The following is a 15,668-nucleotide window of genomic DNA, read 5'->3' on the forward strand; positions in this document are numbered from 1 at the left end:
ATGCAGAAGGTTCCGGAGCTGGGTGCTGAGAGGATATGCTCCACAGCCGCCCGAGCTGCCCTCTGTCACCCAGAACCCTGCATTGTCAGTGCTGGTTTATCTGTCCTCCCCACACCCACACACCTGACCAGATGCTCCTCCAGCGCCAGGGTCCTGTCTGACACCTCTCTGTGTCCCCAGGACCCAGCTCACAGACCAGCTCAGCGCAGGGGCGCGGGGGGGAGGCTGGGGGCAGTGAAGACTTGCAGAAGTCACCGCTGTCACGCCCCTGCAGGCTGTCATGAGGGGGACGGGAGCCCGGTCCTGCAGGTGCCCTGGGATGACTCTAGGGCACAGACTGGAGGCTAGAAGAGGAAGGGGGATGCTGCCTCAGGTGGAAAGAGTGCCGCGTCCCCGGAGCTGAGCAAGCAGAGATGTGGACGGGAAGGACCGGATTAGGAGGGTCAGCCATCCCTGCCCGCAGTGGCTCTCGATGTCACACTGGTGTCCAAAAGGGAGATCTTTGTGTCCTCGCCACACCTCTCCCCAAACCTAGAACCATCCGCCCGGATGCCCGACAGAAAAGCCTGGGACACATTTCCCCATAGCCCACTGTGTCCAGTCTGTGACCGAGTCCTGCTGGCTGTTTCTGCCGAATGGGTCTCAGGTCCCCCCCATCACTCACCGGCCTGGCCCAGGCAGTCCTGGGTCCCCTCCTCACTGCTGTCGCTGCTCCCATCCTGCCACCTGCTTTCCATCCTCCACACGGCGACCACAGTATCCTTTTAAACCACGTCGGCGAGGCCACCTGGTCCTGTGTTCACAGTCTCCAATGGCTTCCGGTCGCACTCAGAATAGAGTCAGCAGCATTACCTTGAACTTGAACAGATGGCTTTTCCCCATCTGGACCTCTTTGCCCATGATGCTGGAGTCCTACAGATCTCTCAGCCTCTCAAGGTATTCTCACCTGCCATTCCCACTTTCTAGAATGTTCTTCCCATGCCCCTTCTCATGGCTGGCTCCTATCCATCTCTCAGCTTCAGCTCAAAATGTCACCTCCTCCAGGAAGCCTTCTCTCATTTTCTTCTAGACGAGATCAGGCGCGTTCAGGGTGGTATGGCCATAGACGACTATTTTCTTCTAGAATAAGCCTTCTGGCATTTTTTTTTTTTTTTAACCTCAGCACTCTGTTTCCCTGAGGTCGAGCCCCAGTTAGAATGCTATGTTTGTCTGTTTACTTGTCATCATCCGTCCTATGCTCCCCAAGGCCGGAACAAGACACAGCACACAGTCCGTCCCCAAGGCCTGACGTGCCACCGGCAGCCCTTACAGGCCGTAGAGTGTCGGATGCGCCTTGTGTGGTCACAAGCTCTCTTTCACAGCCGGGCGGCCCTTCATCTCTCTGACGGGCCCATCTCAGAGGACGACCCCGGGAAACCCAGTGCCTTTCAACTGTACGGCCGGCCCCTTCAGCTCCTGGGATTTCAATGTCACCTGGATGAAGGGCAGTGATGAACATCCAGCCTCAGCCCAGCACCTGGTGACCAACAACCAAGGCAACTACTTCGTTACCAGTAAGGTGTGGGTGACACTGACCCTCCAGGATCTCTTACTGGAGATCACCTGCGAAGTCACCCACAGGGCGCTGGGAGAGCCTCTGCGAAAGACCATGAACCTCTCCCAAGTGCTCCAAGGTGGGTGGGCAGGAAGTGTGGGGGGAGGGGTGTCATCTCCCAGCAGCATCGGCTTTCAGCGTCTTCTGCCCAAAGTCCCATTCTCCCCCCCCCCACCCCCCCGGGAGACCGGGGGCGGCCGTCTGGGTTTAATCCTGGCTGTACCACTTTACGACGTGTGTGATCTTGGGTAAGTCCCCTAACTTCTTTGGGCCTCAGTCCCCTCCTAGAGTGGGAATAAAAATAAGCCCTTGTAGGTTTCATGTGAGGATTACATGAGTCATTCCTTATGAAGTACCTAGAACAGTGCCTGGCACACAGGAAGTTGTTGATGAATGTTTGGTCCCAACTTTCCATTTATCACCATCATCATCATCTTACTATTATCTCATGATCTTGTCTCAACTTTCCATCCCAAACACCTCTATTAATATCTATTAATATCATTGCGATTAATATCACTGCTACTATCATTGCATCTACTAATATCATTGCTCTTTAATATCATTGTTATTATTTTTAAATTTAAAAAATGTCCTGGAGCACCTGGGTGGCTCGGTCGGTTAAGCGTCTGACTTCGGCTCAGGTCATGATCTTGCGGTTCGTGGGTTCGAGCCCCGCATCGGGCTCTGTGCTGACAGCTTGGAGCCTGCTTCGGATTCTGTGTCTCATTCTCTCTGCCCCTCCCCCCCTTGTGCCCTCTCTCTCTGTCTCCCAAAAATAAATAAATGTAAATTTAAAGAAAATTTTTTAAATGTCTTATTCATTCAACAAATAATGAGTATCGACTGCGTGCCAGGCACTGTTCTGGGTGCTGAAGATACAGCAACAAGTACAATTAAATCCTTGTCCTTGTGGGCATCATATTTTAGCAATTCTTTTTTTTAATATATTTTTTAAAATGTTAATGTTTGTTTCTGAGAGAGAGAGAGAGAATACGAACAAGGGAGGGGCAGAGAGGAAGAAGCAGGCTCCAGGCTCTGAGCTGCCAGCACAGAGCCCGACACGGGGCTCGAACCCACGAACCGTGAGATCATGACCTGAGCTGAAGTTGGACGCTTAACCAGCTGAGCCACCCAGGTGCCCCAGTAATTCTTTTTATTCACTTAATTTGATATGTTAACTGTTTGTTTATTTAATTTGAGAGAGAGAGAGTCAAAGCAGGGGGTGGGCAGAGAGAATCCCAAGCAGGCTCTGCGCTGTCAGCACAGAGCCTGATGTGGGGCTCGAACTAGTGAGATCATGACCTGAGCTGAAATCAAGAGCCAGACGCTTCACCGACTGAGCCACCCAGGTGCCCCAGTGATTCTTAAAATTATATTTCATGGTACTGAATATTTCAAACATACAAAAAATAACACACGAGACACCTAGGCTCCCCTACTCATATTTAATGAATGTTAACACTTCACTTTATTTGCCTTACATTAAGCATACAAGAGAGGTAACGGATGAGAGAGTGACAGGTCTCGTGTCTGGTTCTTGGGAGAAGGAAAGAGGCCAGCTGGGCAGGGGTAATCTCAACAGATGTTTCTTTCTGGTTGTCTAGTTGTCCCCACCCTGAAGATCACCACCAAGACCTCCGGGACGTACATCCACGTGCAACAGAGAGTGAGTCTCACCTGCCACGCGAGTCACTTCTACCCCTCCCACCTACGTCTCACCTGGATGGAGAACAGACACCAGGTCCACACGGTGGAGTCCCCACAGGTCACGAGAAACCCAGATGGCACCTACTCTCTGAAGCACACGTGGCAGGCGGAGGCCACGCTGGACGGGAGCGAGTTTGCTTGCTGGGTGGTCCAGGATGAGCAGCCGCCCGTCCGGGCCAACATCACCCTGCGGGCCCAGGCACCCAGGCTGGGGAAAGGTGGGTGCGGTCTCTTGCTGGCCCCTCTGGGCGGCATGGCTGGGAGAGTCAGGCATGAAAACACCAAGCATGGGCCTGGGGTGCAGGCTGTAGTAGGTCACGGGCTCGGGGTGGCACTGGATGAAGGTGACGGAAGGGGAGGGTTCCCTGGGCTGGCGATGAAACTCGGAGCCATTCACCCCTAAGTTCCCTCCCTCCCTCCTTCCCCCCCACCCTCACCAACAAGGAGCAGGACTTCCCTTCCCCAGTCCCATGCACTCTTCTGGTAGGAAGTTTGCTGCCTTCACACTTGACTGCAGGAAATGGCAGAGATTAGGGACTGCTGGGCACCAAAGGTTTTTAACCAAGACTGGTTCCGCTGGAAGTTTCTGAGAGTCAATTTCAAAGAGGCCAGAATTCTCAACTCCCTTAGCTGGGAAACAGAGTGGGTGCCGGAGCAAGATTCTCCTCTGTCCTATTCAGTTCTCTCTCAATCTCTCTCTCTCTCTCTGCCTCCTTTCTCTCTCCTCCTCGCCTCCCTCCGCCCATCCTAATCCTCTCCAAGCTCCCCTCTGTGGCCGCGCGTGACTGTGTCCACTAGGGGGAGCTGCCTGCTCTCAGTTCAGACCCACACCAGCCGCGCAAGCTGCTTCTCCTGGACCAGCTTGGATCAGCTCGGGAGAATGAATGACGGGCCAGGAGGGGATGTGGGGATGGGAAGAGAAGAGAGTATCGTGATTGGCCAGGCCTAGGGGAGCCCCTGCGGACTGACAGCTCTCCAGAACCGCCTTAAGTGGGGGAGGACAGCTCCCTACAGGAGGCGTGCGCAGGTGTGAACGGCTGCGTCTGTGCACATGTCTCAGGGCCCCTGCCGCTCCCAGCAAAGGGTGGATGGAGGCCGGGCCGGCAAAACAGCCCATCTTCCCAGCAAGGGCTTCGACCCTGCATCCTATCTCTCCCCGGACAGATCCGGCCTTGATCTGCCTGCTGTAAGAATTCTTGGGGAATGATCCTACTCACCATTCAGTTTCTCCAGGTTCTTTTTTATCCACGTCCAGCAGAAATAAGAGAAGTGTCCCCCCCTCCCCCACCCCCAGTGGGATACACAGATCTGGATAGAAAACTCCAAACTGGTCTTTTGTCCTCGGAAAAGCAAGTATCATTATTTCATTCTGAATCACTTCTTTACTCACTCCGAGTTTTTTCCTCTCTCTGTCTTATCTTTCTTCCTTTTCTGGAGTCCAGGGCCCCTTCCGTTCGGTGCGAGTGCCCCTGCACAGCAGCACCTCCCCGGTCTGGCCCACAGAGCCCTTCTTCGGTATCCCCACCTCGGCCTTCCGTTCGCGTCTGGCTGATGCTTGTAGGGCACTTACCGTGTCCCAGTCGTGCTCGCGTAGCTTGGCTGACATAGGACAGGACAGGCAGCAGAGGGGCCGAGGTCTGAGAGGTCTGAGCTGGGGTCAAAAGGCAGGGTGGTCTGTCTGCAAAATCACTGTGCTCTTTTGTATTTTTCTCCCCCATCCTGCCGGAGAAGATAGACCTCAGTGTTACCTCACGTCTCTTCTCAAACTCAGGCTTACGTGCTCTGTTTTTGATTTGTGCTTGTCCCTGACTGTGCACATGATTCAGTCATCACAGTGGCACTTTCCCGCAGGGCCTCTTGCTGCGGGGCTCTGTCTGCTTGCCGACGGGACCTTCGCTCCTTGGAAGCGGACTCTGGATCTCGTGTTTAGAGGTGGCCAGACTCTGGAGCTGAGCAGATCGGTGTCCCATCACAAGGCTGCCACCAACCATCTGAGCCCTCGGGCAAAGCACTGCCTGCCCAGGGCTCAGTTCCTCATCTGTGTCCTGACACCTGTGGGGCTCGCCTGGCCTGCTGGGGATTCCTTTCCTTGACCTTTGCTTGGCATCCGGACTGTTTGCAGTCACCGGGGTGCCCAGCCCAGTGTGACCCCCAACGCCTGTGCTCTTAAGGTCTTCTCTGTGCCACCTGCTTTTCTATGACCCGGGAGTTTTGCGCATGGACGTGATATTCCCTTGTCGGGGATAGAGGACACGCCTGAGCTGAGACCGCAAAGACCCTGGGGCCAGACTGTCTGGCTAAGAAGCCCGGCTCTGCCACTGACTGGCTGGGCACCGTGGGCAAGTTACCTAGCCTGTCTGGGCCTCAGTTTCCTCATCTGTGAAATGGAGATGAGTCCAGCGATGCGGGTGTTGGCCGGGGGGTGTGGGTGGGAGTCGGCCCCATACACACTGCTGTGCTCCCTGTCTAGTCACTGCCGGGCCTCTGATGTCGGCTTCAGAATCCGACTCCTGTTGGAATTAACCTTTACACCCTAAGGGGGAGGATGCGATGGGGCTTCTCATGGAGCCGTGGTCTCTGGGCACCTCCGTGCCTCTCATGGGAGGGGTGGTCTCTCCCTGCAGGCCGGAGCACCTACTCCTACTCCTTGCAAGGCCCCCTTCAGCGATCTGAGCCGGGGAAGAGCATCCAGCTGACCTACGTGTCCTCCGGATTCCCGTCACGCCACATTACCGTGACCTGGTTTAAAAAGAACCACGAGCTCCCAAAGACGCAGACCTACGTCCACCCCAGTGGGGACACACACAATGTGACCAGCCGAGTGCTCGTCCCGCTGCAAGCGGACGATGTGCTCTCCTTCGTCCAATGCCACGTTAGTCATAAATCCACACTGGTCTTCCAGAAAGCCATCAACCTGGACCAGTACCTCCGTGGTAAGGGCGTTCTCGCTGCTCAGGTGGGTCCGTGCAGAGTTGGGCTGTGGATGTCTCTGCCTCCGTTTCCTCCTCTGAAAATGGCACAGCCCTCACTTGGTGGTGGCACGGGTGCAGTGAAATGACGCCTGTAAGGTGCACAACACAGTGCCTTGCTCATGCTAACCGTTCAGGGTGGCAGTCGCTGGGGTGGCTACTAATTATTATTTGTACCATTCACGTCACCTCTCTGAACTCAGTCTCCTCATCTGTACAATGGGGAACAGTATCTTCCAGGAAGTTCATGTTTTTATTATTGCTGTTTTTATATGAAGAGGATGTTAAGTGTTTGCAGCTTCTAAATTTTAGGGACTGTGTCGTCTTTGGACGATTACTCATACTTAGGTAAGGGCCCAATGTGTCATCTGATTTTTTTGTTGTTGTCGCTTTTCCTGGCCTGGACCCATGCTTGGCAGGCCTGTAAATTCGGTGAGGTCATGGGCATCATGCCTAGGAAGAATTATAGCAAGCATCCCGTTGTTTATGACGAGTCTAACCCCCAGAGAAGGCAAGTGAGTGGTCCAAGGTTGCACAGCAGTAATATTTAATTCCTTAAATGTGCATCGGACTTTAAAGTCTACAAAATATTTTCCTCAATATTTTCACTATTATTGTGGCAGGAAAGACATCATTTTACACGAATGAAAATACTGACATTAACACCTCAAATGAGCACACCACACAGTCAGTAAAGCACACTCATGTGGGTTGACGAATTAAAGGTGTGCCACTGCCTCGTGCTCTTTGTGCCCTTGAGGATTTACAGAAGGAAACTCGGGTTCAAAGAAGTAAAGTCAGCCCCAGGTTGCAAAGCCAGTGAGTGAGAGATTTTTCATATGAACTCAGGCTTCTTTTATTATTATTATTATTTTAAATTTAAATCCAACTTAGTTAACATATAGTGTAATAATAATTTCAGGAATAGAATTCAGTGATTCATCACTTACATGTAACAGCCAGTGCTCATCCCAACAAGTGCCCTCCTTAGTGCCCCTCACTCCTTTAGCCCTTCCCCCCCACCCAACACCCCGCCAGCAGCCCTCAGTTTGTCCTCTGTATTTGAGTCTCTTGTGGTTTGTCTCCCTCTCTGTTTCTGTCTTATTTTTACTTCCCTTCCCTCACATTCAGCTGTTTTGTATCTTAAATCCGCACATGAGTGATATCATATGATATTTGTCTTTCTTCGACTGACTTATTTCACTTAGCATCATACATTCTAGCTCCATCCACGTTGTTGCAAATGGCAAGATTTCATTCTTTTTGATTGGCGAGTAATACTCCATTGTATATATATACCACATCTTCTTTATCCCTTCATCCATCAATGGACATTTGGGCTCTTTCCATACTTTGGCTATTGTCAATAGTGCTGCTATAAACATGGGGGTGCATGTGTCCCTTCGAAACAGCACACCTGTATCCCTTGGATAAATGCCTAGTAGTGCAATTGCTGAGTCGTAGGGTAGTTCTATTTTTAATTTTTTGAGGCACCTCCATACTGTTTTCCAGAGCGGCTGCACCAGTTTGCATTCCCACCAGCAGTGCAAGAGGTGAACTCCGGCTTCTATCCACTCTTTGCCATCTATGGGATTGCCTGCTTAGTTACTTAGGCTCTCCCAGCCTCAGTATATTTGAGCATAAAGTAGGAAAATGATAATTCAGAGGGTTCTTCATTACCTGAGTATTTATTATATAACTCCCTGGAGTTAGGACAATTGTGTAGGAAAGCAAAAATCCTAGAAAATACAGATATTCACAAATGAATTACTTGTAAAACTAGCCCCCACTCAAACCCCTCGCTGCTCAACACTGGCTGCACCTCTGCTGGGTTTCCCGTCCCAGAAATGCCACTGTGGGTGTCTTTATCTGGGTTCCCTTGACAGCAAGCCTCAAACCAGGACCAGGTGCAGGTGTTTGGGAAGGGATCCACAGAGGCACAGAGGTTGGGATAAGGGGTGGGGAGGGTCAGACAGGGAAGGCAGGACACTCAAGAAAGGGTGAGTTATTGAATGGTTGCCCTTGTGGACAAATGAGGCTCAGCCCCACTGGGACCCTCTCAGGAACTGGGTAGACCATTCCTGGGGATTGTCCCTTGGGGGGTGGTGGGGAGAAGGAAGCTGGGATGTGCTTGCATGGTCTGGGTGACATTTCGTGGTTATGGAGCAATCCCAAGGCGGAGAATGCGGGAAGTGTCGTGGGGGTTCGAGGAGGGACAAGTCTCCCAGCACGGCCGCTCTGAACCAGCAGCTGGGGGAGGCGGTGCGTAGTCTAGAAACCCTCTGCTCTAGATCAGTCTTGCCTTGATTGAAGCGTGGCAAGCAAGAGACCGCGCTATGCAGAAGGAATCTGCATCCATTGTGAAATGAAATCAGAGATCTTGGCAAAAGTTGTATTTCGAGAAGTTGATGCCAATGATGGGGGGACCGCAGGCATCACAGGCAAAGCCTCTGAGTGCTTCCAGATGGAAAACGAAGGAGATCCATGATACTCATCATTCCGTGGGCACTTCAAAAGAGAACATATTGTTGGGACGCCTGGGTGGCTCAGCCGGTCGAGCATCCAACTTTGGCTCAGGTCATGATCTCGCGGTTCGTGAGTTCGAGCCACGCGTCGGGCTCTGTGCTGACAGCTCAGAGCCCGGAGCCTGCTTCGGATTCTGTGTCTCCCTCTCTCTCTGCCCCTCCCCTGCTCGTGCTCTGTCTCTCTCTGTCTCAAAAATAAATAAGCATTAAAAACTTAAAGAGAGGGGCGCCTGGGTGGCGCAGTCGGTTAAGCGTCCGACTTCAGCCAGGTCACGATCTCGCGGTCCGTGAGTTCGAGCCCCGCGTCGGGCTCTGGGCTGATGGCTCAGATCCTGGAGCCTGTTTCCGATTCTGTGTCTCCCTCTCTCTCTGCCCCTCCCCCGTTCATGCTCTGTCTCTCTCTGTCCCAAAAATAAATAAACGTTGAAAAAAAAAAATTAAAAAAAAAAAAAAACTTAAAGAGAGAACGCATTGATTGAATAGAGGCCCCTGTGAAAATCGACAGGACATTCAAATAATTTTTCAACAACCTTTTAATGATGGTGCCGCAAATGTGAAATGTGCAGGTACCGTATGGATTCACTGGTAGGACGTAGAGTCAGGTTTGGGGGAAAATTATCTCTACTTCCTTAGACTTGCAGCACTCGCTCCTTCCAAGAGTCGGCGCATCGCTGTGGTTATATTTTATATTGAATTAAGATGTAAATTAAACAAAATTAGTTTCATCACTGAAACGTTTTACCAGATGAAGTTTCAACCAGTTCTTCCTTGAGAATTTTTATGAGATCGGGGCCTGTTTGGTACAGGTTCCTTCTAAGTGGCTTTTTGTTGTTGTTTTCTGATACTAGGTAGCATATGCCCTGTTCAGCTCTTGTGGTTTTGTGAGGATTAGAGGGGACCACACATGCACTGTCATTCTGTGTGTCGAAACAGTGATCATCCGCTGGGCCTGGGTCTCTGTCCTCCGGACGCTGCCTGGATACCACACAGCCAGGAGAGCTCCCTGGTGGCTAGAAAGGGCATCTGAGCCTGTCCCTCCTTTCTGTGGTCTTTGGCATCCTCTAACGCCCTCTTACTTACCCTGGCCAATCCTTCCTGGACCCCAGGCTTCCTCCATCCTGAATGCTCCCTTCTCCAGTTTTTCCTCTTTGCTTGGGAGTAATCCTTGCCTGTGTGCTGAGGGGGGAAAGGCTGCGTACAGATAGTGACTTCTGGGGACGGCGTCCTGCCTTGGCTGTCCCACTCATCTTTTAAATGTTAAAAAAAATTTTAACAGTTACTTATTTTTGAGAGACAGAGAGCATGAGGGGGGAGGGGCACAGAGAGAGAGAGAGAAAGAGAGAGAGAGAGAGAGACAGGGAGACACAGAATCCGAAGCAGGCTCCAGGCTCTGAGCTGTCAGCACAGAGCCCGACGCAGGGCTTGAACTCACGGACCGCGAGATCATGACCTGAGCCGAAGTCGGATGCTTGACCAACTGAGCCACCCAGGTGCCCCTGTCCCACCCATTTCTTAAGCAGCACTGACAGAAATGATCCATCTGGATGGGCTGAGTATGAAGGGAGGACATTTAGGGGACAGATGCCCTTTGTTCCTTCTAGTTGCACTACGTAAGGAGTCCTGTCTCTACCTTACACCAAGGGCTGAGATCTGTCTCAGCTAGACCCGTGAAACATGATCTGACCTTAGACAATTGCATAATTTAAGAGTTTTGGAGAGAGAGGGAAAGTGACTCACACAAGTTCTTGCATCTGGCTGTGCTGTCAAGTGTAGGGCCCACAATCGGGATCTCCCTTGGTTTAGTGTTAGACGCTGGGCCGTCATACGAATTCTACTGAAATATACAAGGTTGTGTCCTATTGAAACATATTCCAAAGTCTCCTCATTGTGAATACATTCTACTGCCCAGCTGAAAACCCAGTTGCAAAGAGTTCTAGAAGTCGTTGGATCATGATTTCAGAAGCCGGGAATCATAAATGCATAGAGCCTGAAAGTTGGGGTGTCCGACTAGCACGACAGTAAAACACGCTGTGTCTGGTGTAACCCCAGCTTTGCCACTTGTGACCTCGGGCAGGTTACTGAACCTCTCCAAATCCTAGTTCCTTCCAATGTAAAATCTCAGGACCTTGGAGTCGTAAAGATGTAGAGTCCGTGAATCTTCATCTCGTAGAATCATCAAGTCATGGAGTGGGTCACCTGACTTGTAGGTTCTTAAATGGCATTTAATGTTCATCTTTGCATCTTTCATGGCCAAAGTGGAAAAAGAGAGAGCAAGATTTGGAGGCTTTCATCAAGCCCACTCATTCTTTGCTTCATATGTTCCTCGACCCGACCATGCACCAAGCATGCATTCACTCAAAGCACACTCTCATTCAGCCATGCATTTACCTATGCAAGAATCTGTTCACAAGTACCTGGATCCTCCTCTGGGGCAGATCCTGGGCAGATGACCCATCTTCAGACAGCTCCCACGCTCCCACAGTGGCCTTCCTATAGTGATTGTCTGCTTTCTCTGGGTTGTGTCAGTTCCCCCTACAGTGACAGTGTCCCAGTCTTCACGCTCCTCAGACTTGGTGGCTGTCACCTGCCACGTGCAGAGATTCTATCCACAGAGTGTGCATCTCACCTGGACGGAGAACTGCCATACGATCAAGGGAGCTGAGCAGCTCACATCCAAGCAGAATAGCGATGGGACCTACACCCTGGAAGGCTTGCATTTGGTGAACGTGTCAGGGCCGGGGTCCGAGCAGGTGCTCACCTGTAAGGTGCAGCACGAGACCCAACCTCCCATCCAGGCCAGCCTCATACTGTCTGCGGAAGCACACGACACATACAAGCCCATCGGAAGCCCAGGTAAGCTCACCTCCACTGCTCTGAGCAACTAGGTCACCTTTGTCTCCTGAGTGGAGTGAGGTATTTAAACTCACAGTGTCCCCTTTGCCGTGTCCTTCTGCCCATTGGTACTTAGGTCCCGAGATGCCTGTCCTCATCTTTGTGGCATTCCTTCTGGGCTTCAAGGTGCTGCTGGCGATGAGTTTCATAGTCACCTACATCTGCGGGTGGCGGAGCCGGTAACAGGTGAGTTGGGGGCAGGTCTTAGTACATAAGGAGAGAGGTCATGGTCACCATCATGGGCTGGCAAGAGGAGTCCAGGGTAAGGCCACTGTTTCACACTGTGCCTCCCAGGGAGATCCAGGCTCAAGAAAAGGCTGGAAACACTTGTTTTCTCCAAAGGTCTGTTGGAAATCTCAGAGGCTTCCAGCTCTCACGCATCCAGGAGTGCCCTGGGTTTGGAGCTTTTAAATGAAGTCCCTTGGAACCCTGGGTGGGGATCCAAGGTGTGGAGGTGGGATGAAGGTCAAAGCTTTGAGCCTCAAGCTCCAAAGAGTGCCCCCATATACTGTTATATACGCCAGTTTTCGTAGGACTTATTTTGGAATGAATTAGAAAAGTATTGCTAAAATCTACTAATGGAGCCCATCGAGGCACAGGGAGGCTCAGACTACTGGCAAACATGAATGTGGGGTGGGGGGAGTTCAGAATACCAAACAGAGGGGGCTGGGGTGTAGTGACTAGGGGTCTTATTTCTGATCTGTACCATGAATCCAGGCAGTATTTGGGGAATTAATACAAGAATGAATGAATGAATGATTTTTCCACGATCGCTCTTGCATGCTCTGCAATGAATTTCCTCCCACCCCGTCCAGGAGGCTCACATGGTGGGAGAAGCTGCCCCCCGCCCCCATTTCCATCCTGGACATGCCCCCTTCCCCACACCCTCCTGATGTTCCTTCTCTCGGAGCCGAGTCCTGATGTTCCGCTCTCTTCAGAGCAGAGTCAAGGATGGACCCTGGTCTCAGGGACCCAAAGACCCTGATGCACTGAGCTTCACACTGGCCCTGCCTCTGCCCCGAAGACAATCAAGAGGGTCAAGAAAAGAAGGTTCCCATTCTGTCTGTGATGAGGAACAGCCCTTCATTTTCAGAGCACATTTTACTTTCCTTTTTTCTTTTTAAAATGTGAATTGCAGTGCAGTTAGCATACAGTGTTATATCAGTTTCAAGTGCACAACATAGGAATTCAACAATTCTATGCACTCGTCACGGCTGATGACGATTAAGTGTATTCTTACTGCCTTCACCTATTTCTCCCATCCCCCTCCCCACCCCCCACCCCCCACCCCCCACCTTCCTCTCTGGTAACCATCGGGTTGTTCTCGACAGGTAAGCGTCTGTTTTTCGGTTTGCCTCCTTTTTTTAAATCGTTCGTTTGTTTTGTTTTCAATTCCACATGTGAGTGAAAGCATACGGTATTTGTCTTTCCCTGACTTATTTCAGCCGGCATTATATTCTCTAGACCCATCCATGTTGCTGCAAGTGGCAAGACTTCATTCCTTTTTATGGCTGAGTAATGTGTGTATATGTGCAGTGTATATGTGGGCATATACCCACATCTTCTTTATCCATTCATCTCTTGGTAGACACTTGAGCTGCTTCCTTATTTTGGAGGAATGCATTTTACTTTCATACACACCTTCTGCAAGTACGATTTTATTTGACACCTGTATGTTTTGAGGTTACTGCATGGAATGAGCCTGTTTTGGTTCCGAAATATATAGGAAATATGTAAGAAATCCTTGGTCCTACCCATCCTGTCTTTGCGAAATAGTAACATATTGCTGATACGGTCTCCTGTTTCTTTTATTTTATTTTTTTTTTCCAACGTTTTTTTTTATTTTATTTTTGGGACAGAGAGAGACAGAGCATGAACGGGGGAGGGGCAGAGAGAGAGGGAGACACAGAATCGGAAACAGGCTCCAGGCTCCGAGCCATCAGCCCAGAGCCTGACGCGGGGCTCAAACTCACGGACCGCGAGATCGTGACCTGGCTGAAGTCGGACGCTTAACCGACTGCGCCACCCAGGCGCCCCAACTCCTGTTTCTTTTAAAAACACGGTCTTGAATTTTATGTGTATCCTTCTCAAAGTGGATTTTAAAATTTTACAACGTGTTATAAATCCTTAAGGAATACACAGTTTTAGTTTGCATGTTGTAAGTTTTATATAAATGCTGTTATATGGTATACAGCACTCTGGAACTTTGATTTTTTTTGGGCTCAGCGTAGCATGTGGGATTTCTTCACGTTGGTATATGTAGCTCCATTTTCTTAACTTTGCACAGCTCCATGGCTCTCTATTCTAAGAATACTCTGGGGGGCCTGGGGGACTCAGTTGGTTGAGCATCCGACTTCAGCACAGGTCATGATCTCACGGCTCATGAGTTTGAGTCCCGCATCAGGCTCTATGCTGACAGCTGAGAGCCTAGAACTTGCTTCAGATTCTGTGTCTCCCTCTCTCTCTGCCCCTCCCCGATTCATGCTCTGTCTGTCTCTCTCTCTCTCAAAAATAAATAAACATTAAAAAAATATTATTAGAACATTCTACAACTTAGGGCTGGCTCTCAGGATAGTATTAAAGCTCTATCTGCTGTTTGGGTAATACAACTTTGCAACGAGCATTTTTCTCTCTGTTTCGCTGTGGTCCACACAGCAGCTGTATTAGTGTCATTTGGGAGCTTTTCTAGTACAAAAAAAAAAAAAAAAGCTTTTCGTTTTTTTTTTTTAACGTTTATTTTTGAGACAGAGACATAGCATGAACGGGGGAGGGTCAGAGAGAGAAGGAGACACAGAATCTGAAACAGGCTCCAGGCTCTGAGCTGTCAACACAGAGCCTGACATGGGGCTCGAACTCACGGACTGCGAGATCATGACCTGAGCCGAAGTCGGACGCTTCACCGTCTGAGCCACCCAGGCACCCCAAAGCTTTTCATTTTTGATGACTTTTTTTTTTTCAAAAAGTTTTCGATGCTCTCATTTATTTTTGAGACAGAGAGAAAACACGAGCTGGGGAGGGGCAGAGAGAGAGGCAGTCAGGAACCGAAGCGGGCTCCGCGCTGACACCAGAGAGCCCGAGGTGGGGCTCAAACTCACAAGCTGCGAGGTCATGACCTGAGCCAAAGTCAGACACTTAGCTGACTGAGCCACCCAGGAGCCCCAACTTTTGATGTGACCATTTCCTTAGAACATACACAACATTTAATACGGTCTTAAAAGAATATTACCTTATAGAAAGATTATCATACAATGCACACAAAAATACTCAGAACAAATGAATGTGGTCAGTGGGATCATAGACCTAAATATTTTTTCTAGACCTAAATTTGAAACCTAAAATTGTAAAGCTTCTAGAAGGAACTGGAGGAAAAAACAAACAAACAAACAAAAGTAAATCTTTATGACCTTGGGTGAGCAGAGACTCTTTTAGGTAAGACATGGGAAGCACAATCTAGAAAGGAAAACATTGATCCATTTGACTTTATAAAAATTTAAACCTTGTTCTTCAGAAGATACTGTTGATAAAAAGAAAAGGAAGGTGACCGATGAGAAAGTATTTGTCAAACGAATCTACTCGAGGACTTGTATCTGGGACACAGGTGGGCTAGGTACAACCCCCTGTTTGGGCGAGTCAAGTTTTATTCTGTGGCTTCTTTTAGGCTGAAACGTCAGAGAGAAGTGATTGCCATCCGGACCTGACGGTCCACAAGCATAAAGCATTTACTGTCCGGCCATCTAAGACAAAGCTCGCCAACACCTGAGAGACAATATTTAAAGACAAACAATCCCATTTTATAAGTGCATGAAAGATTTGACGAGCCGCTCCACCAAAGAACAAAAAATAAAATGCGTTAAAAAACAAAAACAAAAAACTGTCTTCATTAGAATAGCTGTAGAACATGTTTCGATACCTCTTTTGGGCAAACGTTCCCACCTGGTCCTGGTTTCTCAGAACGGCCAGGCTCTCCTTGGCCCACAC

General features: G+C 49.9%; 1 gene segment (V, D, J or C); it reads left to right on the plus strand.

Annotated features, from left to right (window-relative positions):
- Window positions 1-259: 259 nt before the first annotated feature.
- On the plus strand, window positions 260-15,504 carry LOC147582679 (signal-regulatory protein beta-1-like). The segment is given in 7 exon segments: window positions 260-936; window positions 1,362-1,673; window positions 3,202-3,522; window positions 5,929-6,237; window positions 11,325-11,651; window positions 11,767-11,876; window positions 15,349-15,504. Coding segments are annotated over 5 exon segments (1,260 nt in total).
- The last annotated feature ends 164 nt before the right edge of the window (window positions 15,505-15,668 follow it).

The sequence above is a fragment of the Puma concolor genome, chromosome A3 (genome assembly GCF_028749965.1).
Source record: "Puma concolor isolate L17-30 chromosome A3, mPumCon1.1.hap2, whole genome shotgun sequence".
Classification (NCBI taxonomy): Eukaryota; Metazoa; Chordata; class Mammalia; order Carnivora; family Felidae; genus Puma; species Puma concolor.